At 42.2% G+C, this 25235-nt stretch overlaps 1 protein-coding gene across 2 annotated transcripts in view; it reads right to left on the bottom strand.

Annotated features, from left to right (window-relative positions):
• Positions 1-22727: 22727 nt before the first annotated feature.
• LOC126419166 (fatty acid-binding protein, muscle-like) overlaps positions 22728-25235 on the bottom strand; it is a 28975-nt gene continuing 26467 nt past the window's right edge. The window contains exon 3 of one of the 2 annotated variants that reach the window (XM_050086293.1): positions 22728-23097. In XM_050086293.1, coding sequence (XP_049942250.1) covers positions 22984-23097 — 114 coding nt within the window. In that variant the 3' untranslated portion in view covers positions 22728-22983. The remainder of the gene's footprint in view (positions 23098-25235) is intronic. The other variant, XM_050086294.1, reaches the window with a different exon arrangement.

Below are 25235 nucleotides of genomic sequence, written 5' to 3'. Positions count from 1 at the left end.
CAGATCTGTGTCTGTGTCGTGGTGTAACGTCCGTTTGCAACAGCGAGCTGTAAGGAAGGGACCTGTAATGAAAATTGATTCTGCACAACTAGTCTGTTAGCAAAAGAAAGGAAGTGGGATGACAGGGCGGTAAGTCAACCGAATCTTCCACTGGTAAACACGTTCTGGTGTGTCATACGCGGCATTAGTTACAGTAGGTGTGCCATATGACCGGACCTAATTTGTACGCCTAGTGAGTAAGTGAGATATGCCTCCTTGCCCGATTTAGGAGTTCGTTTGAATGTGAATGTGAATGTGATCACTCCCAAGGAAATAATGAAAACATAGCAGTTTGTCACACAAGCTGCAACAAATGAACGGAACAGTTTCACAATCACACAGTTTCTCTGCGCTCTGTTAGAACATGATTTTTAAGGTTTTTGACGATGCGTCTCGTTTCGTCTCATTTGGGAAATTTTGACTCTTGAATTTCTTTGTTGTAAAATAGTTCACGTCCGTTTGTTTGTTGTTTTCATTTCTGTGAGACGACTACGTGGTATCTCGCCTGCTCTCACACTTCGTCACATTTACTTGCGACGGTAATGTATTCTTACCACATAACTTATATTCTATAACCAATATATAGTATGACAACTGCCAAGACTACAGAAAGAAAACAAACATTTCTGTGACCGGACGGTCTTCCACAAAGTTCTGAAACAAAAAAGAAAGACACCAGAGGGTTTACAACGGCACGCCCGCGTGGTAGCCCAAGACCACGACCACTTAAACACGACACCACAGCTGTTACTCCTCTACTCAATGTTGCACTTGTCGAACTTCGACCGTTCATTGTTTCTATTTTGCTTTTTTTTTCATAGTTCAATGTACCTTCTTCCTGTTCTCATGCTTGATCTGTGTTCAGTTTTTGATGGGCTGTCCTCTGGGTCATCTTACCACTAAATCTGAGGGAGATGCGATGGGAGGTTCCCTTGTCAGTAACGACAGCCCTCGCACTCAAATGGTTCAAATGGCTCTGAGCACTATGGGACTCAACATCTTAGGTCATAAGTCCCCTAGAACTTAGAACTACTGAAACCTAACTAACCTAAGGACATCACACACACCCATGCCCGAGGCAGGATTCGAATCTGCGACCGTAGCCCCTCGCACTCAAGTCAAAGTAGTGTCGAACATGCAAGAGCCCAGGCCCAGTTCGTGACACCATCTGAAGGAGTCAAATATTATGGAAGAGGACCAACACGACAGTTAAAGCTTCTGACGTACTTGTTCTTTGAAATGTGGAATACTGTACTGCAGCAGAACAGTTTGTTAATCTATGCATCAAGTGGTGCTCTGTCAATAACAGTAATAAAGTGAATTAAAATTTCGCGTGTTCTAGTTCAATGTGTCACCTCACCAAGCAATCAAAGAACGCACAGTCGTCGCCGGATGACTGTAGTTTTTTTTCTGGCCACAACATCGATATATACGACTTTTGAGTCAAAGGGACGGCGGGCTGAGTGCTCCTGAACTATATTCTGCTTTCTAAGAAGCTATTTGTTTCGCATCATACTGTCAGGATACGATTGTACGATGCGAGTTTCCATTTCCGACAACCGTGGTAAAGACGACGTCCTACACCAGGATTCCATTGACTCTGTTACGAATGGGCAACAAATCATACAGAATGGATACCCCAGATTTGGCATCGGCTGTTGTTTACAGACGAAATTCGTATCTGTTTGTTTCCTGATAATCGCAGGCAACGTGTTTGGAGACACCACAATAATATGTAACGCCTCCAACACTATGTCCTACATGAGCAGCAAGGAGGTGGTGGCGTGATGTTCTGGTTAGCGTTACACGTGACCACCGCACACCTCTCGTGGTTATTGAGGGCAGCCTCACTGTTCTTATGGCAAAAGGACGGGACTCTGCCTGAATAGTGGGGCTGTAACGCCAACATTTTGGTTACAGTGTCACACTGATGAATAATAACTCGACTGCTCATAGTGCACTTACTGTGGACGCTTTCCTTCAGACTGCTAACATTACATGAATGGAGTGGGTTACCTGCTTCACGGGCATGAATCCATTTGCAGTTGTGTGGGACCGATTGAAACGAGCTGTTGTTGGACGTCGACAACGATACATACTCCGCGTGACTTACGCAGAATCGCCATTGAAGAGTGGGAAAAATTGGGCCAGGACTGGCCTGATCATCTCATCGATTCTATGACGCGATCGATTCAAGCCTGGGTTCCACCACATACTGACGTTGCTCAGGACTGTTGTGGAAAACCTCACATGGAAAACAGACGATTTTGTAGTTTTTATACTGTCGCATTTCAAACAAATATATAAGATTGTCTTAGAGGCTTTTTTGGCATATGCAATGAATCTCGAAGTAAAGAAGAGATGCAAAACTTTCGTTGATGTTGATCTGTACGTATGTGCTAATGACAATAGCAGGTATGAAAGCTAGATGGTTAAGAAATAAGGTACAAGAAGCAGTGAGAAACCCACCTCGTTAAAGAAACCTCCGTTAGAAAATTATACGACCGCCGACAAAATATGATGACGAAATAAAAGAGAGTAAAGAATCACAACAACAACTGGGCAACATGAAAACTACAATAGCGTAAGAAACCTCTGAAGCTGTTGGATACAGCAGTGAAAAAAAGGAAACAAATTAAAGCGTTCATGTGATATTGTAGAGAGAAAGATTAAAGAGAAAACATAAGGTAGATTACTTGGTTAAAATCGCACCTCGATATAATTTCTTTTTCTGGGTATTCTTTCTTAGCAGTCTAACTCTGTATACAGGTAAAGCTTGGTTACTGCGTGTGCAAGCGTCACCAACGAGCTCGAAACAGGCATTTAATTTATGTGAATAGATTTGCAAGGACAAACCAATAAAAAGTCAAACAACAAAAATCAGCTATTTCAAAACAGCTGTGCAAGCAATTGGTTCTGCTCTCACAGAGAAAAAACAAATTTCGTTATTTACCGATTGCTTTCATGTATTCGTTGAAGTTTTCACTCTTCACTAACTTGTACCTGCGACCCAGACATTCTTCCAGAGACATCGCTGTTATGGTATATACACTTTGAAGACGAGCTGCAAAAGTCCACGGTGTACAAACACAACGCTACGGTGACTGAATGCGGATGCTTACGGACGCTGGTCCTGCAACTTTCCCGTGATAGCGTGCACAGGAAGCGATCTGATACGCTGAATGATACCATGTGAATTTTATCGTCGTAAGAGACGTTATCAGTTCGGCTACACGGTTTGACGCCAAACACCTTCATGAGGTATTACTTGCGTGGCCAGTTCATTCGTATTTACTTTTCAGTTGCGTACTATCGAAGCGACGTTTGGACGTCAGCATCTTTCCCACTAAATGAGAATGCGTATAAGATGGCCAATAATTACGTTGGTTGTAGTCCCCATCGAGGCTGAGGTTTTATCTATCCCAGCGAGGCGGTGGAAGGAGGAGAGTAATTCGGGTGAGCAAAAAGTGCGCGTCTCGATGCATTCACGGTCAACGTAGACAACTTGTTTACTTGGTTCTAGACGGAAGACGTCGTGCATGTCTTACTGGACGCCGTCATTTTGTATATTGGTTGCGAGCATACTGAGCACTGAACCTAACAGGACGTGCAGAAATGTCTACCTTAACGGTGGGGATACATTTGAAAGAAATATGCAGAAGCATTGGTTCTCATAAAGAATGAAAAGGTAAAAACGATTGATTGAGCCACAGATACATTACATAAGGCAGATTTGTAAAAATCTCACAGATCAGCAAATTGCAATTGTGTGTTGCATGGAACAATTGTATTTCATTGCCAAACAGCTCATAAGAACAAATTATTATACGGAAACATGATAATTATTCAAACCAGCGTTAGCTTAAAAATTCTGAAACCGCTCTTAACAACAAAGAAGTTGACCAAATTAAAAATCGAATGAAATCAATAAACAAGAGCATCAAGTAATTCGTCTGAATTGAAATTACATTATCAATGTCGGAATGTTCACAAGTCCCAGCCTTTGGGTAACGTACTGTACACCTGATAATTCTACTAAGGTTGCAGTTTTAAAAGAAAGACTCCACCATAAACGTAGGCAATGATATCACAAAACAGATTTCAACTATCAGTATCTTACACTGGTTCTACTCAGAACACTAACCAACAATGAGCAGAATCGTACTTTGAGTAAATTCTGCCTACATCATCTGGCAGCAAGAAATTATTATCCACAAAAATTATCAGATACGATTTCTTTCTTTTTGCAATGCTCTTTCAGTTTCCAGGTGCCATTCGTTACATACATATACTCATATGATCTGTTTCAAAGTCCTTCATACAGTATACAAAATATTTCGTAGTACACCTGAAGCAACGCAGTGTTAGAATGGGCAATACAAACCCAGGGCAGGTTTAACATAAAACAGCGGAATCAAGTAAATACATAGTACATATTTTTAATGTGATACTGGCAATGGCTACCACTGAATAAATAGGAAAAAAAGACCACAGTAGTCAAGTTAACGCAATGTTTATCGATTTCAATCAGATTAGCAACACAAGCCGGAGGTGATTACGACTACAGCGCATTAAGAAAAAGAATATGTCTGCAATTCAAGTGTACATCCATGTCTCATGAGGGGCTTCGAATCTAGCAGCTATTTCAAGAACAATTACAGTATTTGACAGCAAGAAGCGTAACTTACACAGTCCCTAAAAACACTGAGTCTGTAACACAGTTAAGGCAGACAATATCTACACGTCTTACTCATTCACAAACTTCAGTGCTCAGAATGCTCGTGAGCAATACACTCAATGACGATATCCAATAACACAGTTCCAGACGCCTTCCATCTATAGCCAAGTAAACAAGTTGTGCACGCTGACCGTGGATGCATCGAGACACGCACTTGTTGCTTATTCGCCGTCATTGTACGAAGTCACCCCCTTCCTTCTACCGCTATGCTGGCACAGATAGAACCTCACTCCAGTCAGAGGTCACCTTAGCATTGACAGAGAGTATAGCCAACACAATTGTAGTGCCGAACACAGCACAACTGGAGTAACCTATCTTTATATTCGCAAATGTTTGCACTTCTGTGTGGTCAGGTGTATCACTACCATTCCTAAGTTCAGTTGATCCGTTAGACTGTTTGTGTCTATTTAAATGGCACAAAAAATTTATTTCGCCTCTGGTGAAAACATTCAGATACATCAAAAATTAAAGTTACTCTTCTTTGTTTTTCTTACACACTTTATCTATCAGAACAGAATTAAAATAATGGAAGTCAATAGGAATTTAGTCTCGGAAACATTTCAGAAAGATCACCCAATGACCATGACTGTTTTTTTAGTAGGTAACTGCAGGTAATTGTCCATAAAGGACATTAGCACGGAAACTGATAGCAAACAATCAGCCTATCGAAACGATTACGGCGTTCGTGGCAATAGGTCAGAGACGGTGCTTTCGCAAATGATAGTTGTCTGTCGAAACTATTACGAACGCACCTTCCTGCGCCGTGAAAAGGCTGATCAACTAACAGGCACATATACGTGAAAACGAAAAACCAATTGGTGCCCCACGATTGTTTCCGACAGTATTTTTGTCGTTTCTGCTCATAATACATGTATCTTGTGGACTTCGATTGACCCGAATTGGAAAGTTAGAAAATTCACTACAAGGAAAACCACCGGCAGCAGAACACAAGGTGTGGAAAGTGTGTCAGAATCAGTAACAACAAAAAAAGCCTACTAAGTGAGCTCGCTGTAACTTCTGTTCAGGAAGCAATGACAATAAAACAATAATTTTGCATGAAAAATGTAAGAAACATATTAGTAAGATATATGTCACCTTCTTGATCATTCAACTGTTATAAAATTAATGTTAATATTTTCAAAAATAATTGCCTCTATGGAAAACTGTTGTTTTATATTAGCGATTTTCTCAATATTTATGTGACTTCTTGTGTAATAGCTACTATCGGTGAAGTAACAAAAAAGTAAGAAAAAGACAAATAATGAAGTGCTTCAACAGAAGAATGTCTTATTGAAATCGTCGGTTCTTCTAAATTTACAGTATCTACTTTGTCGATCTGTTTGCGACGAAGACAGTCAAAGTGTGTACTACGGTACAGCTAACTGCCCTCTAAGTTCATGTGTTTCGTTTCATTTAAATGTAATCAGTTATGTTAATGTTAGTACACGGGACATGAAAATCCGGAATTCAACAACAACTGAGCCGCAGTGTGGCTTTCTTAATGACAATGTTGTTAATCCGACTAAAATTGATATCCGCTGCGTTAACTACTATTTGCGCATTACCATACCCAGTCTGAGAAACAGGACATAACTCTCTTTTCCAGTATTTGTTGACTCACAGATAGATAGGGTCAGATACAGACCATATAACGTTGCACCATGAACAACTTCGATGGAAGTAGAACCTAAGCTCAAGTAGATTCTTGAACCTAGTTATACTTAACCATGAAGTCGGAAACAGAATTTCTCGTAAATAAAAAACAGATTACTACCTGGTTGATTTTTCAGGCCAATTCGGCACAAAATATTCATTTATATATCATGAAAAATAACTTACAGTTAAAGTGGGGCACGAGGGCTCAGTTTGCACAAACAAATTCTACGCACACTTTCTGAATAACTATGGAATGTTGAAGCGAAACGTGTAAATGGTATCGGTTCTGCTTGGTTTCTAACAAACAGTCTCCTCTTGATAGCTGATCCGTGGTTCGTAAGCCTAATAGAAAATTAGTCTGTATAGCTATCTACACGGAAAACATTTTACCTTTCATCTGTCTTCTATCCGTTCCACTGACAAGTACTTTCTTGATTTTACTTGAACCAGACCGCCCTTAACGCGGAATCTGATCCCTTCGTGGTAATATAGCTCGGCTACAATTTGTTGTTTGTTCAAAACTGCAGATTACGTGTGAATGGGTTCGAATCCTGGCCCAGCACTAAAGATTTCATTATGTATTAACAAGCTCTAGCATGAGAACACCTATCTGCTGGTGTATAATAATTTTGATTTTTAATGTTTTTTCATTCGTTGTCAACACTAACGATATCTGACGTTTTTGACTCCAAGTGGGACACCGAACTATTTGTGAGATCACTGTAAGTTCAAGATGTTATTCCGGGCTGCTGGTCGAGAAAAATTCGGTAGCTGACTCCTCTTTGTGTGTAGTCAACAACGATATGTTCAGTGAGCACTGAACTCTTCGTCATATTATTTCTAGTTCAAACATGCTCACATGTCGCTGCTGGTGCAACAAACCCATATTTAACGTTCGTTTTCTCTAGAATATAACAGCGATAGGTGCCGGGTTGGAGTCCTGGGAAGGAAAAAATCAGTTAAAACATCTAACTACTGGCAAGGAAATCCGATATGTCACAGTTGGTTGTGTTTCGATATCAATCCGATTAGGTTCTCGGTTCGAATCCCTGTCCAACACAAAGCTTTACCTCACGGCATTTCAAGTAAGTTACTTGTGAAGAAGCAATATTTAACATCTCTCGTAGTTCATTAACAGGGACAAGAGATGCTGGGGAGGAATTCGCGTCCGTTTAAAATGTTTTTGTTATGTAATTTAAAGTTGATATTTGCTAACTGATACTGTCTAAAATCGAGGTATATCACTCTCTGTATGCCTAATCAGGAATGACTGTTAGTTTGCGTCAGTCACGAAATCTTTGCTTAGTCTGCCTGATCTGGGTTTTAATCCATATGAAGAACGAGACGGTTCGTCGTGTCATTTGAAGTTCGTACATATTCTCAACTAGCTGGTCGTGGATAACTTAAATTTTTAATATCATTTTGTGTTAAATAATAAGTACTGTATGTTACTTTGAAGAGGAAATCATGAATACGGCGAACTTAACTACGTGCACTACCTATCTGTCGTAATAGTGAGAGTGGTAACATTGCAGGTATGTCATTTATTGTAATAAATGTGAGCTTACAAGCCTTAAGGACAGTCTTATCTGTGATAAGGCGTTCCCTGATATTTGTAGCATCGTGGTATTACTTTACATCATGAGTTACTGCGATACAGAGCAGTGTTTTCTAGTGGTGACTTGTTGGAACCATTTTCAATAGCCAAACGACTGCACCAAGGAGCGATTAGAGGACCTGCTAGACAGCTGCGTTATGCCGATTGCATGCGAATCAGGCGAAATGCAATTCAGGTCGTTCGGATACTTTTGAGTATGACTGTCCAAGACTCCACAGAGAACAATAAGAATGGACGAAGCGCTCGGATTTCTGGAAAGCGCTCGACACAAGAGTCCCACGGTAGACTGTTAACGCAGAATCTATCATACGGAACAGGGTGTCAGATACAGAAATGCCTTGGATGGCAGGATAGAGCCCATTAGGTTGTGGAAAGGGGCCAAAATAAGTTACTGTCAGTTTCTCTCAACATACAAACTTTATTCATCAACACACAATATTACAACAAGAATGCAAAACACTCGAAACTTTAATCGACCTCCTTTGATTAACCTTATATCGGCTGAAGGCCACATTCAAAATCCAAGCTACAAGGCCTAAGCAAGAAATTGAAATACAAGGTTCTTCTGGAGGTTTCACCGTAGAATATTTTCTAAATCTTCAATCTAAACAGGCTGAAGGCCTCAGCAATTTAATTTTAATGGAACTCGGCAGGAGGCCGCATATTAAGCAATATGAAGAGTTTCAATCAAAAGGCAGAAGGCCTTATCTTACAGCAAAAGCATGACAATCTTATGCATTAGGGGCAAGACAAGAACATTAATTTAAGAGACAGTAAAACTCGGCTAAAAGCCGCACATCAACAAATAATTTAACGGCTTAAGACCTGGAAAGAAAAGTTTCAATTTTAAGGCAGGAGGCCATATCTTAAAACATTTCATATTAAATTCGGTTGAAGGCCTCTATAAAGAATAACAATCTCATGCCTTATGGGAAGACAAGAATTTTAATTTAAGAGATATTAATACTCGGCTGATGGCCGCATACCGACAAAATATGTTTAACGGCTTAAGGCCTAGAAAAGAGTTTCAATTAAAAAGGCAGAAAGCCTTATCTTAAAACATCTCATGTAAAATTGGGCTAAAGGCCCCATATAAAAGAAAAACAATCTCATGCCTTAAGGGCAAGACAAGAACATTAATTTAAGAGAACTGATACTCGGCTTAAGGCCACACATCAACCAAATAACTAAAACCCAAACAGGGAAATTACTATGTATCACACAAGGAATGGCGCTCAGAAGTTTCCAAGGGTCGGCCTGGGATTGTAACACTAACGCTCATTTAGGTGGGACAGGCAGCGTGTGCAACGGCTTCTTAATCTGGAGGCAACCCAACCGACAGACAGCCGACCCACCAATGAACAAGATCAGTTCCGCTCCACGCAACTAGCAAAACGACCACATGATTTCAATACACGACACCCAGAATATTGGCGCCCACAACGTCCAACTACACCGCAGCTGTCGAACTACACGCCGCGCTGGACAGCAACAATACGACGAGGAAAAGACACTGCCTAAAATTACGTCAAAGACCAGGGCAGGTAACCGGAACGTCAACGGCCACAAGGTAGAACATACCGCTGGTCAACTTCAATAACAGGGAATAATTTCAACTTCACAGAAAGACGGCTGGAATCTTAATCGACTTGAAAACACACACGTTGTTGCTCGCGCCGGCCGAAGTGGCCGAGTGGTTCTAGGCCCTACAGTCTGGAGCCGCGCGACCGCTACGGTCGCAGGTTCGAATCCTGCCTCGGGCATGGATGTGTGTGATGTCCTTAGGTTAGTTAGGTTTAAGTAGTTCTAAGTTCTAGGGGACTGATGACCTCAGCAGGTAAATCCCATAGTGCTCAGAGCCATTTGAACCATTTGTTGGTCGAGGGAATGTCCCAAATGCGGCAACCAGGATCAAACGAAGAAATGTAAACAGCTGAGGCTCGATAGTAGCTTAAGTGAGGACTCAACTCTCATGTCCAAGATCGGTTGGCGACGAACTTCCTAACACCCGCAGGCACCACCTCACACTCCAACCCCGTGCGCACGCCACCAGCAGCTCCAGCCCGAATCCACGCGACGGAGACTTCCTCGCTGCTCCACACCAACCGACCGACTGGTCACACACCGCCCTGCCGGAAACTATATCCGCCACACCAAAGACCGTGCAGCAGTACTAGTAGCGGTACACGCTGCTGCTGCCACTCACGGAGAGGAGAGCAACATTATCGCGATAACCGCAGGAGATATAAAACCACAAGACTGCACCCAAGGTTTAACCGAAGACAATCATAACTCGATCCAGCCACGGCTCAAATACGTCAATGGCTCGAATCCTTAAATAATAGAACCCAGTTCCTTGATCTACATGACGAGTATTCATCAGAGACAAGAGTATCATGAGTACGAAAAACAATTCTATAAAGTGAAGATGGAGTACTAGCGGTGTTTTACTTGATATGACGTCGATTAAACATCTAGTCGTAACGTCGCAAAGCGATATGAAATGAACAGAGCACTTAAGGTCGTTAGTATGGAAGGCGAGTGACCGACTTCAGTCTATTAGGAGAATTCTAGGAAAGTGTAATAAATACATATTATAAAAGTAAGTGTACATTGCGCGAGCCAGTAAAATTCAGAAATAGGTCCCGGTACGATCAAGGCCGTTATACGGTGTGGTAGTCCTCAACCCCCACCCATGAAGAAGGTTACCGCTTTAACCTGAAGGACGTGATTTTGGAAATACAACGGCTGGGAAGTTTTGCCCTCTAGAAATTTCTGGAACATTCAAGAGTATTCGAATACATTCCAGAACATTGAAGAGTATTCGAGAGTATTCCACAGCATTCCAGATTGTTACGGAATGTTCCGCAATGATCCGAGACAGTCTGGACCATTCGGGAACAGTCTAGAACATTCGGAAAGATTCCAGAATGTTTTGGAACATCCTGGAACATCCCAGATCATTGTGGAACATTCCCAAATACTCTCGAATGTTGTACGATGTTCCGGAACATTATGGACCATTGTAAGCCTTTTTAATATGTTCTGGAATTCACGACTGATGGGACTACCCACTGGTATAGGGGTATATAAAGCATGACCAGTCATGGGTTCGAACGTCAGTTTCTTATCAATGACGAACGGAGGAACCAAAGAAATAGTGCAGTGAGTGAATGAAACCAAACAGCCAAGTGATACAGTGGCAGAATATGAATCGGAAGTAATGTGAAAAGTGTGTAACGTGTACTTAGTGTATTTGTAGAGGAGTAAACGTATCGCATGAGGCATGACGTTATAATTTATTGCTTCTTTGCTACTCACACTATTAGTGCTATATTCTGCAAACAGAATGCACATAGACCACTGAATGGAACTGCAAGGTTATATCATAATACGACAGAGTTTAGTAGACATGACGTCATAAACAATGAGCTGCGTGAAAAACAGCTGCATCGTGAATGACGTTGAAATTTATTTCTTCTTCGATACTAACTCTGTTCGCAATAAATTCTGCAGACAGTATCCACATGGGTCTCTGAATGTTCGTATAATATACACCATTGCGCTACACATAGTTCGGAACATATGATGTTATAAACAATGAGATGCGTGGAAAACTGTCACATTATACGTGGTTGGTTGATTTTGGGGAGGGGACCAAAGAGCGAGGTCATCGGTCCCATCGGGTTAAACAAGAATGGGAAAGGAAGTCGGCCGTGCCCTTTCAAAGGAACCAACCCGGCATTTGCCTGAAGTGATTTAGGGAAATCACGGAAAACCTAAATCGTGAGGACCAGAGGCGGGTTTGAACCGTCGTCCTCCCGAGTCCAGTGTGCTAACCACTGCGTCACCTCGCTCAGTCATCATGCACGACTTTTTAAATTTATTATTTCGTTGCTACTAACTCCATCCGCAACACACTGTGAAGATAGTATTCACATATGCCTCTTAATGTACCTACAAAATTATATCGTTGTACGACACATAGGTGAGACGCTGCGTGGTATGCACAGAGATAAATAAATACCTGGAAAACGCCGCGCCGGGTTTCTCTGCTGGTTCATCGGTAAAGCAGACCACTTACAAAACACTTGGGCGACCTATTCTTGAGCACTTCTCCAATGGCGATCGTGGCATTCAGTCGTGATCACTGAATAGCAAACAAGAGAAGTTCAGAGTACGGTCCGTCAGCGTACAAATCCATGTTTGCTGCTGAAGGGGTGGTTAGTGGCATACGCTGGCCGTGTGGCAGCGTCGCTGGATGACCTTCATATACATGGAGCTTTAGCCTTAATTTGTTCATCAAGACACCCTCTACTTAGCTTGGCGATCCTGCTACCATTGTCAAAACGTTCTCACAACTTTATTGCATTCGATAAGGTTATTTTCTGTCATTATTTTAATAGAATATCGTAGGACCACTTTCCTGCGTTAGAACAGAACATTTTTATTTATTATTCATTTATCTATTATTTACTGTTCCTGTGTATTTCATTAAGTAGCAATTTCAGCCAATGTACAGGCTATTTGACTACAGATCACAGGTACAGATTATTATCTGCAGCGAGTTAACTGCTGGCCGTGAAGGCAGACGTGCGCGGCTTCACCCTATGACTATACTCTGTTCATCATAAAAATAAATCTGGTGTAAACATTAACGCCATGTATCGTTGTGCCTGAATCTCATTGGATTTCGTTTCACGTGGAGCTGTGTCCGGTACAGTCAAGTACGAAAGGATGCACACACCAAGACTGAGCGATAATGCGGGAGAGCAGCTTTACCGGCCCGTTAAACTTGGACAGCGCTGGTCACCCAACGGGTCCAACTAAGATGTAATGATGCGAGCAGTTGCAGTTCAAACTCAAAATGAGACGAGCAAACAAACTATATAGCTTCGAATGTCATTTAATTTTTAAAGAGAAAAAAATAATATTCGACAAAACTCCAGCACTACCTCAGGCTTCTTATGTGACCAAACGGAAGTTTCCAGAGTTAAGAATGTAAATAGTATTTTAAAAGAACTGGTGTCTTCAATCCTAACTTAAGCAGGTATTGTACAGCCCTTATACTTGTCACCTGTTACAGTTCCGATCTTTCCTTGTTCTTCCAGCAATTCGTTTCCCTTATGGTTTGCATTTCTTTACTTGTAGCAATCTTTCAAAATCCATTCACTGCAGATGTTTTCTCACTTTATCTTCTTTTAAATTTTCTGTTTCATAGCTCGTTTCTGGTATCAACGTTTCTTTTCTTCTTTTTTTTTTCAATTCATTAGTAGCAGAGCACTGCGGAAGATGACCTTAGCCTTGAAATCAGAATTCCGGTGATAAGATAAAGGAATCATGTTAGAGCTGCCTAAGATCAGCCCCCTCTCCCCCTTCCCCCCCCCCTCCCCCCTCAACACCCTTCCCACCCAGAGGTGACTGGGGCTCCCTGGCATGAGGCAGTTCTATGTGGTACATTCAAGGTCACCCCTCTGTCCTCCTCACCCTCCTTTATCCCCGAACCAATAAGAATGCTTAAGAAAAGTCAGTCACCTCTGGACCAATAGGACTCTAGTTCCCCCTTCGCTCCCCATTTTTATGACAAAAATCCGACTGCGTGAACACCATCATTCAAGGTGTGCTTTACATGGTGAAATGATTGCCATGAAGCATTAGCAGCAGCAGCAGGGATCAGCAAGCACGCCTAAGCAGAATAAAGAGGAAATTGTTAAAGTATTAATCGCATTCTAAAAATATTTAATGATTTTCACTCTGCAATCTGGGGCCAGCAGATCTAAGCGTGTGAATGTCCCACTCTAGCACTAGACAGTGACTTTGATGTAGTAATTAAAAAAGAGAATTTTCGGTTTGTTCGTGCTAGAGTACAGTATACTTGGTACGCATGGAGCTATCAGTGCAGTAGGATGGACTACATAAACAGGAAGACGACTGATTATGGTGCATTCCACACACTTAATCATGTCGATATATTTGGAAGGAAGGTATCAACAATTGAAATGTATGTAGAAGAAATGCTGGAATTAATCTCAAATTGAGATTCTAATAATGTTCTACAGGCAGATATTACGGAGATATTTTGGGAATTCAAACGTGACTACCTTCAGGGAACGCGACATTCTTTTCGAGGAACACTCATGAGAAAGTTTAGGAAACCGCCATATGAAACTGACAGCAGAACGACTCTACAGCCGCCGATGTACATTTGACGGAGGGATTAAGATTAGAGAAACTAAGGCTCGTATGGAAGCTCATAGACTGTCGTTTTTCCCTCGTTCTACTTGTGAATGGAGCAAGACAGAAAATAGCTGATAGCAGTACAAGGCACCCTCCGTGCCGCACGGTACAGTGGATTGCTGACTATGTGTGTAGATGGAGAGGTAGTTCTGTGAACTATCTACCATGGACTTAAATGTGAATTGCAGTTTAGGCATGAAGATGTATTTGTAGATGAAAAGCACAAAATAAGTTGAGTGATGGGCCTCTATAGAGAAACTGACATTTATACTGCGACAAGTTAAATAACACCTAAAATAAGTCTAAATGGATGTATTACCCACGATGGTGTCTGTGAAAATGATGTTGTCATTCCTATCTACACTGCTGACCTTAAAACTGCAGCAGCGTGAAGACATTATCCACTAAACGTCAAGCAGGCATGATGTCTGCTCCATGTCTGGATATACTCGTACAAACTACTAGATTCCACCACAACCACACGACGTAGATACACTACTAGCCATTACAATTGCTACACCACGAACGTGACGTGCTACAGACGCGAAGTTTAACCGACAGGAAGAAGATGCTGTGATATGCAAATGATTAGCTTCTCAGAGCATTCACACAAGGTTGGCGCCGGTGGCGACACCTACAACGTTCTGACATGAGGAAAGTTTCCAACCGATTTCTCATACATAAACAGCAGTTGACCGGCGTTGCCTGGTGAAACGTTGTTGTGATGAGTCGTGTAAGGAGGAGAAATGCCTACCATCACGTTTCCGATTTTGATAAAGGTCGGTTTGTAGCCTATCGCGATTGCGGCTTATCGTATCGCGACATTGCTACTCGCGTTGGTCGAGATCCAATGACTGTTAGCACAATATGGAATCGGTGGGTTCAGGAGGGTAATACGGAACGCCGTGCTGGATACCAACGGCTTCGTATCACTAACAGTCGAGATGACAGTGGCTGTAACGGAATGTGCAACCACGACTCGATCCCTGAGTCAACAGATGGGGACGTTTGCAAGACAAAAACCATCTGCACGAACAGTTCGACGACGTTTGTAGCAGCATGGACTATCAGCTCGGAGACCGTGGCTGCGGTTACCCATGACGCTGCATCGCAGACAGGAGCCCCTGCGATGGTGTACTCCACGAAGAACCTGCGTGCACGAATGGCAAAACTTCATTTTTTTCGGATGAATCCATGTTCTGATTACAGCATCATGATGGTCGCATCCGTGGTTGGCTACATCGTGGCGAACGCACATTGGAAGCGTGTATTCGTCATTGCCATACTGGCGTATCACCCGGCGTGATGGTATGGGGTGCCATTGGTTACACGTCTCGGTCACCTCTCGTTCGCATTGACGGTACTCTGAACAGTGAACGTCACATTTCAGATGTATTATGACCCGTGGCTTTACCCTTCATTCGATCCCTGCGAAACCCTACACATCTGAAATGTAACGTCCACTGTTCAGAGTGCCGTCAATGCGAACGAGAGGTGACCGAGACGTGTACCCGATGGCACTCCATACCATCACGCCGGGTGATACGCCAGTATGGCGATGACGAATACGCGCTTCCAACGCGCGTTCACCGCCAAACGCAGATGCGACCATCATGATGCTGTAATCAGAACCTGGATTCATCTGAAAAAATGACGTTTTGCCATTCGTGCACCCAGGTTCGTCGTTGAGTACACGATCTCAGGTGCTCCTGACTGTGATGCAGCGTCAAGGATAACCGCAACCATGGTCTCCAAGCTGATAGTCCATGCTGCTGCAAACGTCGTCAAACTGTTGGTGCAGATAGTTGTTGCCTTGCAAACGTCCCCATCTGTTGACTCAGGGATCGAGACGTGGCTGCAAGATCCGTTACAGCCATGCGGATAAGATGCCTGTCATCTCGACTGCTAGTGATACTAGGCCGTTGGGATCCAGCACGGCGTTCCGTATTACCCTCCTGTACCCACCGATTCCATATTCTGCTATATCATTGGATCTCGAACAACGCGAGCAGCAGTGTCGCGATACGATAAACCGCAACGTCGATAGGCTACAATCCGACCTTTATCAAAGTCGGAAACGTGATGGTACGCATTTCTCATTCTTACACGAGGCATCACAACAACGTTTCAGCAGGCAACGCCGGTCAACTGCTGTTTGTGTATGAGAAATCGGTTGGAAACTTTCCTCATGTCAGCAAGTCTTAGGAGTCGCCACCGGTGCCAACCTTGTGTGAATGCTCTGAAAAGCTAATCATTTGCATATCACAGCATCTGCTTCCTGTCGGTTAAATTTCGCGTCTGTAGCACGTCATCTTCGTGGTGTACCAATTTTAATGTCCAGTGGTGTACATCTACATATATACTCCGCTAGCCACCAAGCGGTGTGTGGCGAAGGGCACAATTCGCGTCAAAGTCATATTTCCACCCCCTCTGTTCCACTCGCGGATCGCACAAAGGAAAACGACTGTCTGAACTCCTCCGTACGACCTCTAATTTCCCTTATCTCTGAATGGTGATAACTGCACGATTTGAAAGTTGGGGGTAATAATATATGCTCTACATCCTCGGCGATGTTCGGATTTCGGAATTTAGTGAGGAGCCCCTTCCGTTTAGCGCGTCGTCCATCTGCAAGTGTATCCCACTTCAAACTTTCTATGAGATCTGTAACGCTCTCGCGATGGCTAAATTTACCAGTCACGAATCTTGCCGCTCTTCTTTGGACCTCTTCAAGCTCTTGAATGAGACCCAACAGACCCCATACATACTGTAAGACTGGGCGAACTAACGTATTGTAAGCAATTTCCTTTGTTGAAGGACTGCATCGCTTCAGGATTCTACCAATAAACCGCAATCTAGAGTTGGCCTTGCACGTTACTTGTGTAATCTGATCATTCCATTCGAGATCATTTCGCATAGTCACACCCAGACACATCACGGATGTTATCGCTTCCAAAGACTGGGCATTTATTTTAATGGGGATTTTCGCCTTGTTATACGCAGTAGGTTACACTTACTAATATTGAGAAATAACTGCCTGTCAGTACACCACGCATTTGTTTTCAGCAAATCCTCATTGATTTGTTCACAACTTTCGTGTGATACTACTTTCCCGTAGACTAAAGCACTATCGGCAAACAGTCGAATGCCGCTGTCAATACCATCAACCAGATCGTATATGTAAATCGTAAGCAGCGGACCTATTACGCTGCCCTGGGGCACATCTGAAGTTACGCTTGTTTCTGTTGAAGTCACTCCATTCAGGACGACACACTGCTCTCTGTCTGTTAGAAAACTTTTTATCCAGCCGCATATGTCATCGGATAGACCATAAGAGCGCACTTTTTGGAGCAAGCGACAGTGCGGAACTGAGTCGAACGCCTTTCGAAAGACGAGAAATATGGCATCAACCTGGGAGCCGGTATCTAGAGCCTGTTGTATATCATGCACAAAGAAGGCCTAAAACAGTGCTGGTTTCTGCAGATGAGCTTCTCAGAGTCTAAAAAGATCATTATGTCTGAACACAAAATATGTTCCATGATTCTACAATAAATCGATGTCAATGAAAATGGCCGGTAATTATGTCATTCCGATTTTCTACCCTTTTTAAAGATTGCTATGACCTGGGCCTTCTTCCAGTCCCGTAGAACTTCCCACTGCTCCAATGATCTGTGATAGATGATGGATAAGAGTACTGCTGTGTTTGTAGCATAGTCAACATATAATCTTAAGGGGATACCATCTGGGCCAGATGCCTTCCTGGCGTCTAAGGATCTTAACTGTTTTACAATCCCAGATACACCAAACTCTATGTCAGTCATCCTTGCGTTTGTTCGATAATTGGAATGGGGAATGGTCAGCAGTCCTCTACCGTAAACGAGTTTTTGTAAGCTAGGTTTAGAATTTCGGCCTTCTGTTTATCATCATCCGTTACATTACCCGTACTGTCAGCAGGAGAAGGTATTGAATTATTTGTAGCGTTGATAGATTTTACGTAGGGCCAAAAACATTTGGTTTTTTTTTAGAATCTAGACTGACAAAAACGCCGTACAAGAGGTGGGTTGGGAAGTCATTCGGCCGGCCGGAGTGGCCGAGTGGTTCTAGGCGCTACAGTCTGGAACCGCGCCACCGCTACGGTCGCAGGTTCGAATCCTGCCTCGGGCAGGGATGTGTGTGGTGTCCTTATGTTCGTTAGGTTTAAGTAGTTCTAAATTCTAGGGGACTGATGACCTCAGATGTTAAGTCCCATAGTGCTCAGAGCCATTTTTGAAGTCATTCGGCACCCAATTTATTCAAGTGAACTTGTGTCTCCAAATTTCCACCTTTTCCGCTCTCTATCGAATAGCATTCAAGAACTTCCTTTCCGAATGAAAATACGTTCCGAACATGGCTCGGCGAGTTCTTCTTCTCGAAACCACGTGATTTCTAGAATCACGAAGTTGAATCGTTACCCCAGCGTTGACAGGCTGTTGTAAACAGTGAAGGAGAACATATTATTGATGAGTAAAGTCTCTGTTATGCGTATCTGCTGTGTGTATTAAAGTTGTGGAAAAATGCTAAAAACTCAAGCAGCAACCTAATATATCATGATTTCTTCCAACAATACTGTTTATAGACTACTAAAAATAATTCGTTATTTACTATCCTTAGTGCTGTTATAACTTTAGGAACCAACAATGTGTTATGAAAAAGGATGTTTCATTTGTTGAAATTTCATTTCTTTGTTCAATGTATTTGTGAAAACTAGCTTAGTGCCCGGTGCTTCACATTTATTTAGTAATTACAACAAAAATAATTTTATAAACATATATTACGTCTACCGAACAGTTAATGTAATACGGATCCGTTTCTTTTTCTATGCAATTGTGACAAAACCGATTTGTCGTGGTGACTATTAAGTAGCGTTCTTCTATTTAGTTCACAAATTGCGGCTGCTTCTAATCTTACCACGTTAATTAAGGCCATAGATCTTTCCCGAATGCACTTCTAACCATAAGCAATTTGGTAGCTGGTGTAGGAGGTTTTTATTAATCCTGACTTTTGAGTTCTTGTGGTCGTATTCCCATAAAAACTGTCGTCCTCCATCGCCTATATCTTTATTTATGGTCTGAAAGTCAAATACCAATTTTCATAATTTAGCTTCAAAAATGTTTTAATGTAACAAACTATTTTCATACAAAATTTTCGTCCCCTATCTCACCCCCTGAGGGCGGGAATTTCGGAAAATCCCTTCTTCATCGATGCGTAGAGTATAAGATCAACACTCTTTAAATATCCTATTCCTGTCCTTAGCGGTTTGGGCTGGGCAGTGATGAATCAGTCAGGACATTTCCTTTTACATTGGTTGTTACAGGTATAGGTACAGACACTGTGATGATTGTACCCCCTCAATGCATTATTCGTCGTTTCTCTGCATATAACAGCCTTCCCACAAACACATCACATAATTTATTACCTGATGTTATCTGCTCAGTCAAAGCTGCTGCACGAAGGTTACTATGCCTTGCGGCGGCGCGGTTCTTTCCGTCCCTTTACGACGAACCTGCACCTACCAGTGCACATTGTCTCAGCAGATCATCAGTAGGAAAGCCGAGCGAAACCTACTGTACTTCGACGTGAACCAGGCTGCAATTAAAGTCACTAATCTACGCTTCGGGAGAAAATTTTCACTCGAAATGAAACGTTGGAAATTTTTTCCTTAATTAATATATTCTGAAAGATGTGAACAGGTATCACTGCCAAGCCCGTGCTAGTTTTAACGCAGTCACTATCCCTCTCACTCCCGTCAGCAAGTTTATGGTGTTGCATTTTCCGAAAACGTAATAGCTACAAAAATACGTATGGTTTTTGGTTGAGAACGCTCGCCAAATATTAAGTCCGTCGGTACCTAATGCAGTCACAGTTTTTAGCCACCGACCTGCTCAATACGCCACACGGAATATATGTCTTTTCTCATCACAAAATTCACTTAAGGATTCTGAAATTTCTACACGCCCATCGGAATAATTATGCCGTCACTTTACCACACTTTTGATGTCTGAAATACTGCTAGATCTGGCAACTAATCATTTCCATCGGAACTACTATTACACACGTCCGAACTGTTTCATGGCTAGGCTCCGACTCCTCCCTAGAATACTTCTCTACCAGCAGAGAAAGGCACGCGAAGAATATTGCTTTACCATTGGTCAGTTTACTCAACAGCCAATAGCAAAACAACATTCTCCCGCGTCAGTCCGCGCTTTTCATCAATAACCAATTGCAAAATAGTAAACCTAACGATTGAACTTTTTACCGACGTAATTATCTAATATGCTGAAGTTTTGTTTATACATAAAATTATTTACTATTGTTATTTATGCCTGAATTAACTTTCCCTTTATCATAAACTTACTTTACAAATTTATTCTACAAAAATCCCCTTTGTCCACATCCATACTTCCTCGAAATGTTCTCATACTAAATCCCACTACATAGCTCGTTAAACAATTATCTTCATATTAACCTTAAACGACACTCACGCATCATTCATACTGCTAAAACACATTTACAACATTTTACATACACAAAAAGACATAATAACACTTTATGAAAATACTAGAACAGTTTATGAAAAACATTCTATTACTTTAGTGCACTCTACTGGGCCCAATCGAAACTAAATCAGTCCCCTATCCAATATTGTCCTCTATTGGCTGGTACATAAACTACGTGCGCGTCCAGTCTCGCGTCACCATCTCTCACTACCCAGCTCTGAGACACATCTCCCACTTAACCGCCTCCAAGGCAGGATCGTTATACGGCGCTACGCCTCAGCCTATCAGTACAGACTATCCATTTTGGTTCCACGCGTCCACAATTCAGTACCTCACCTGCTGCCTAGGGGCAAATAATTATAAATGGCTTCCTCGTGTCATGCTTACTTGGAGGTACTAATTAACCGAACAATGTAGTTCTCTTAATAGCTATAATTATTAGTCTACAAATAAAGTAAGTACTGACAGAATGTGATTCATTACAACGTCCTTAGTCTTTACTAGAAATATCTGCAATTACACCTCTAATATCCTGTATACAGAAATAAAACATATACTACTAGAGACTGTGCAGTAATCGAATTTAATAAAGGGTTTTTTATGTAATTAGAAACGGCAAGCTCTATAAACAACACAAGGCTGTCGACAACGCAACAATGGAATTTCTTTTTTGAAAATGCACCGTCAATGAGAATCTGTTTAATCTTGATTGTTATATGTGGGTGGAAAAAATAATCAGATGTCAAAGTGGCGAATTTTTTCCAAGCAAGTTCTCTAATATCAAAATGAGTTGCACCGTTTGCCGGAAATAATATAAAGTAGTTTTGTTTATAAATGATCGCACATATTTCAACAGTTTTTAGACATTTGGGGTCGGAGTATGTTCTGAGTAGTTTCCTTGTAACTGTCTCGGCCGTCGAATAATTTATCTTTTGGTGGATAACAACTGGAACACCGTTTCTGAGGTAAGATTATGACATAGTTTATGGACATAAACAATACCAAGTTGTGAACAACATGTTTTCTGAGCTGCTTCAACAAAAGTATTTTAAGTGAACATTGACATACTTATTTCTTGTCACGGTTTATATATAGATAAAAAGGAATGTTTCTTTGTGTGTTTGCCCTCTATGCGTTCCTAAACCATTCATCTGATTACGATGAAACTTTGATGAGCTGTTTTCCGTATGCCCACCCCAAGTTAAAAAAAAAAAAGTAACGACAGTACGACATCTAGTTCAGGATACACGATGTCATAAACACTGAGATGCACGTAAAATTGCCGCATCATGCAAGACGTTCAAATTTATTACTTCTTTGCTATTAACTCTATTCGCAATACATTTCACATACAGTATCTGCATATGGCGCCAGTGGCCTTGCGGCAGTGATAACACCAGTTTCCATCAGACTACCCAAGTTAAGCTCTGCCGGTCTTGGCTAGCACCTTGATGGGTCACCGACCGGGTCTGCCGAGTGCTGTTGGCAAGCGGGGTTCACTAAGCCCTTGTAAGACAAACTGAGGAGCTGCTCGACTGAGAGATAGCAGTACCGGTCACGAAAACTGGGGACCGAACCGCACAATAACCCTGAGGGCGGTGTGAGGCGGTGGTGGGGGAGTGGACTACTGTGGGCTGTTGTGGAGTTGTGAACCACTGAGGTCTACGGTGGGGACGAAGCCTTTCCGTCGTTTCTAGGTCCCCACTTCCATACAATACAATACAAATACGAACGTAATTCATTTTTTTGTTTTTCGTTTGTAACAGAAACCTGGCAAAACGAATACCCGGACAATGCTGAGTTTGTCAGGTAATATTCTACATAAAAAACAAAAAGACAATTTTTTTCTGTTTAATCATAATTCTATGACAAAACACTTACATTGTACATTATGCTATATGATACTGACAAGGCAGATTGCACTGCAGATTTGGAACAAAATAGATTACAAAACAAACAATTATTACGTAAGATATAAAAATTAAAATTACCCTGAGACGAAAAATTGTGTGAGACTTTGGTTCATGGTGAACAGACAGTTATCAACACACACTTTTACGTACAAGCTGCGACAAACCATTTTTAAATACGAAGTTAATAAGAGTAATGAATGCCAGAAGCAGTTTCTTGCATAAGCAAACTCTTCGAAACTGCGCCACCATTCACTTCTTCCCGATATGCGGAGCTTGGTGAGGAGCAGACATGAAGCCCTCCAATTCCATGCCGCGTATAGCTTCAAATATCCTCGTGCAAACAACGTCGTCCACCATTATAGTCTGGAAATAATATTAAAGTAATCGTACTATTAACAGAAACAATTTTGCTATCAGGTTGTACCACTACAACAATAACGATAGATGACAAAGCAACAATCACAATTAAGGACGAAACATTGAATGTGAATCAGTGACGGTACATTTCTTCAAATGCATTGACAATTTTTCCGAAAAAAAAAACATTACGACAATATCGATGTCTATAAATGACTGTGAAGCGTAACATTCAATGTCAGTTTCAATAAAAGTAGTATGGATTTGTGACGATATAGTAGCGTAAAATAGTTCAACATTTCAGCTATATTACATAAACATGGTAGTACCTTACGCTTGCTCACAAATCTTGAGTAATTTTATTGAAAATGACACCATTTGAGGTAGTTTACACAAACATAAATTGCGTCCGTTTGTTTTGCTGTGAACAAGGACGCAAGTCAGTGTGGAAACTGTATAGAATACACTGTTGAACTCTGGAACACTTTTCAGATTTTCGCCTATAACCAGTCGTGTAATAGAAGTTTAATATAGTTTCTTATTTCATTCTGACATGATAGCACTCGCCTTGTGTGTGCTCCAGTCTTTTTCTGAAATTGCGAAAGTTAGTCTAGAAAAGTAATGTTTTTCCAAATGTGAAAAGCTGCTCCAAGGTGCAACATGGTCATGTACACTATGTGATCAAAAGTATCCGGACACCAGCCAAAACATACGTTTTTCATATTAGGTGCACTGTGCTGCCACCTACTGTCAGGTACTCCATATGAGCGACCTCAGCAGTCATTAGACATCGTCAGAGAGCAGAATGGGGCGCTCCGCGGAACTCACGAACTTCGAACGTGGTCAGGTAAGTGGGTGTCACTTGTGTCTCACGCCTGTACGCGAGATTTCCACACTCCTAAACATTCATAGGTCCACTGTTTCCGATGTGATAGTGAAGTGGAAACGTGAAGGGACACGTACGGCACAAAGGCGTAGAGGCCGACCACGTCTATTGACTGACAGAGACAGCCGACTCTTGAAGAGGGTCGTAATGAATATTAGGTAGACATCTATTCAGACCATCACACAGGTATTCCAAGCTGCATCAGGATCCCCTGCAAGCACTATGAAAGGCGGGAGGTGAGAAAACATGGATTTCATGGTCGAGCGGCTGCTCATAAGCTACACATCACGCTGGTAAATGCCAAAGGCCGCGTCCCATGGTGTAAGAAGCGAAAACATTGGACCATTGAACAGTGGAAATACCTTTGTGGAGTGACGAATCACGGTACACAATGTGGCGATCCGATGGTAGAGTGTGGGCATGGCGAATGCCCGATGAACGTCATCTGCCAGCGTGTATAGTGTCAACAGTAAAATTCGGAGGTGGTGGTGTTATGGTGTGGTCGTGTTTTTCATGGAGGGGCTTGCACCCCTTGTTGTGTTACGCGGCACTATCACAGTACAGGCCTACGTTGATGTTTTAAGCACCATCTTGCTTCGCCGGCCACTGTGGCAGAGCGGTTCTAGGCGATTCATCCGGAACCGCGCCACTGCTACGGTCGCAGGTTCGAATCCTGCGTCGGGCATGGATGTGTGTGACGTCCTTAGGTTAGTTAGGTTTAAGTAGTTCTAAGTCTAGGGAACTGATGACCGCAGATGTTAAGTCCCATAGTGCTTAGAGCCATTTGAACCTTTTTGCTTCCCACTGTTGAAGAGCAATTCGGGGATGGCGATTGCATCTTTCAACACGATCGAGCACCTGTTCATAATACACGGCCTGTGGCGGAGTGGTTACATGACAATAACATCTCTGTAATGGAGTGGCCTGCACAGAGTCCTAACCTCAATTCTATAGAACACCTTTGGGATGTTTTGGAATGCCGACTTCGTTCCAGGCCTCATCGACCGACATTGGTACATCTCTCAGTGCAGTACTCGGTGAAGAATGGCTGCCATTCCCCAAGAAACCTTCCAGCGCCTGATTGAACGTAAGCCTGCGAGAGCGAGAGCTGTCATCAAGGCTAAGGGTGGGCCGACACAGTACTGAGTTCCAGCATTACCGATGGAGGGCGACACGAATTTTTAAGTCATTTTCAGTCAGGTGTCCGGATACTTTTGATCACATAGTGAATGTACGAACAAATCTTCTCTTCAAATTT

The sequence above is a fragment of the Schistocerca serialis genome, chromosome 9, assembly GCF_023864345.2.
Source record: "Schistocerca serialis cubense isolate TAMUIC-IGC-003099 chromosome 9, iqSchSeri2.2, whole genome shotgun sequence".
In the NCBI taxonomy this organism is placed as follows: domain Eukaryota; kingdom Metazoa; phylum Arthropoda; class Insecta; order Orthoptera; family Acrididae; genus Schistocerca; species Schistocerca serialis.
This window is presented reverse-complemented; position numbering and strand designations above follow the sequence as displayed.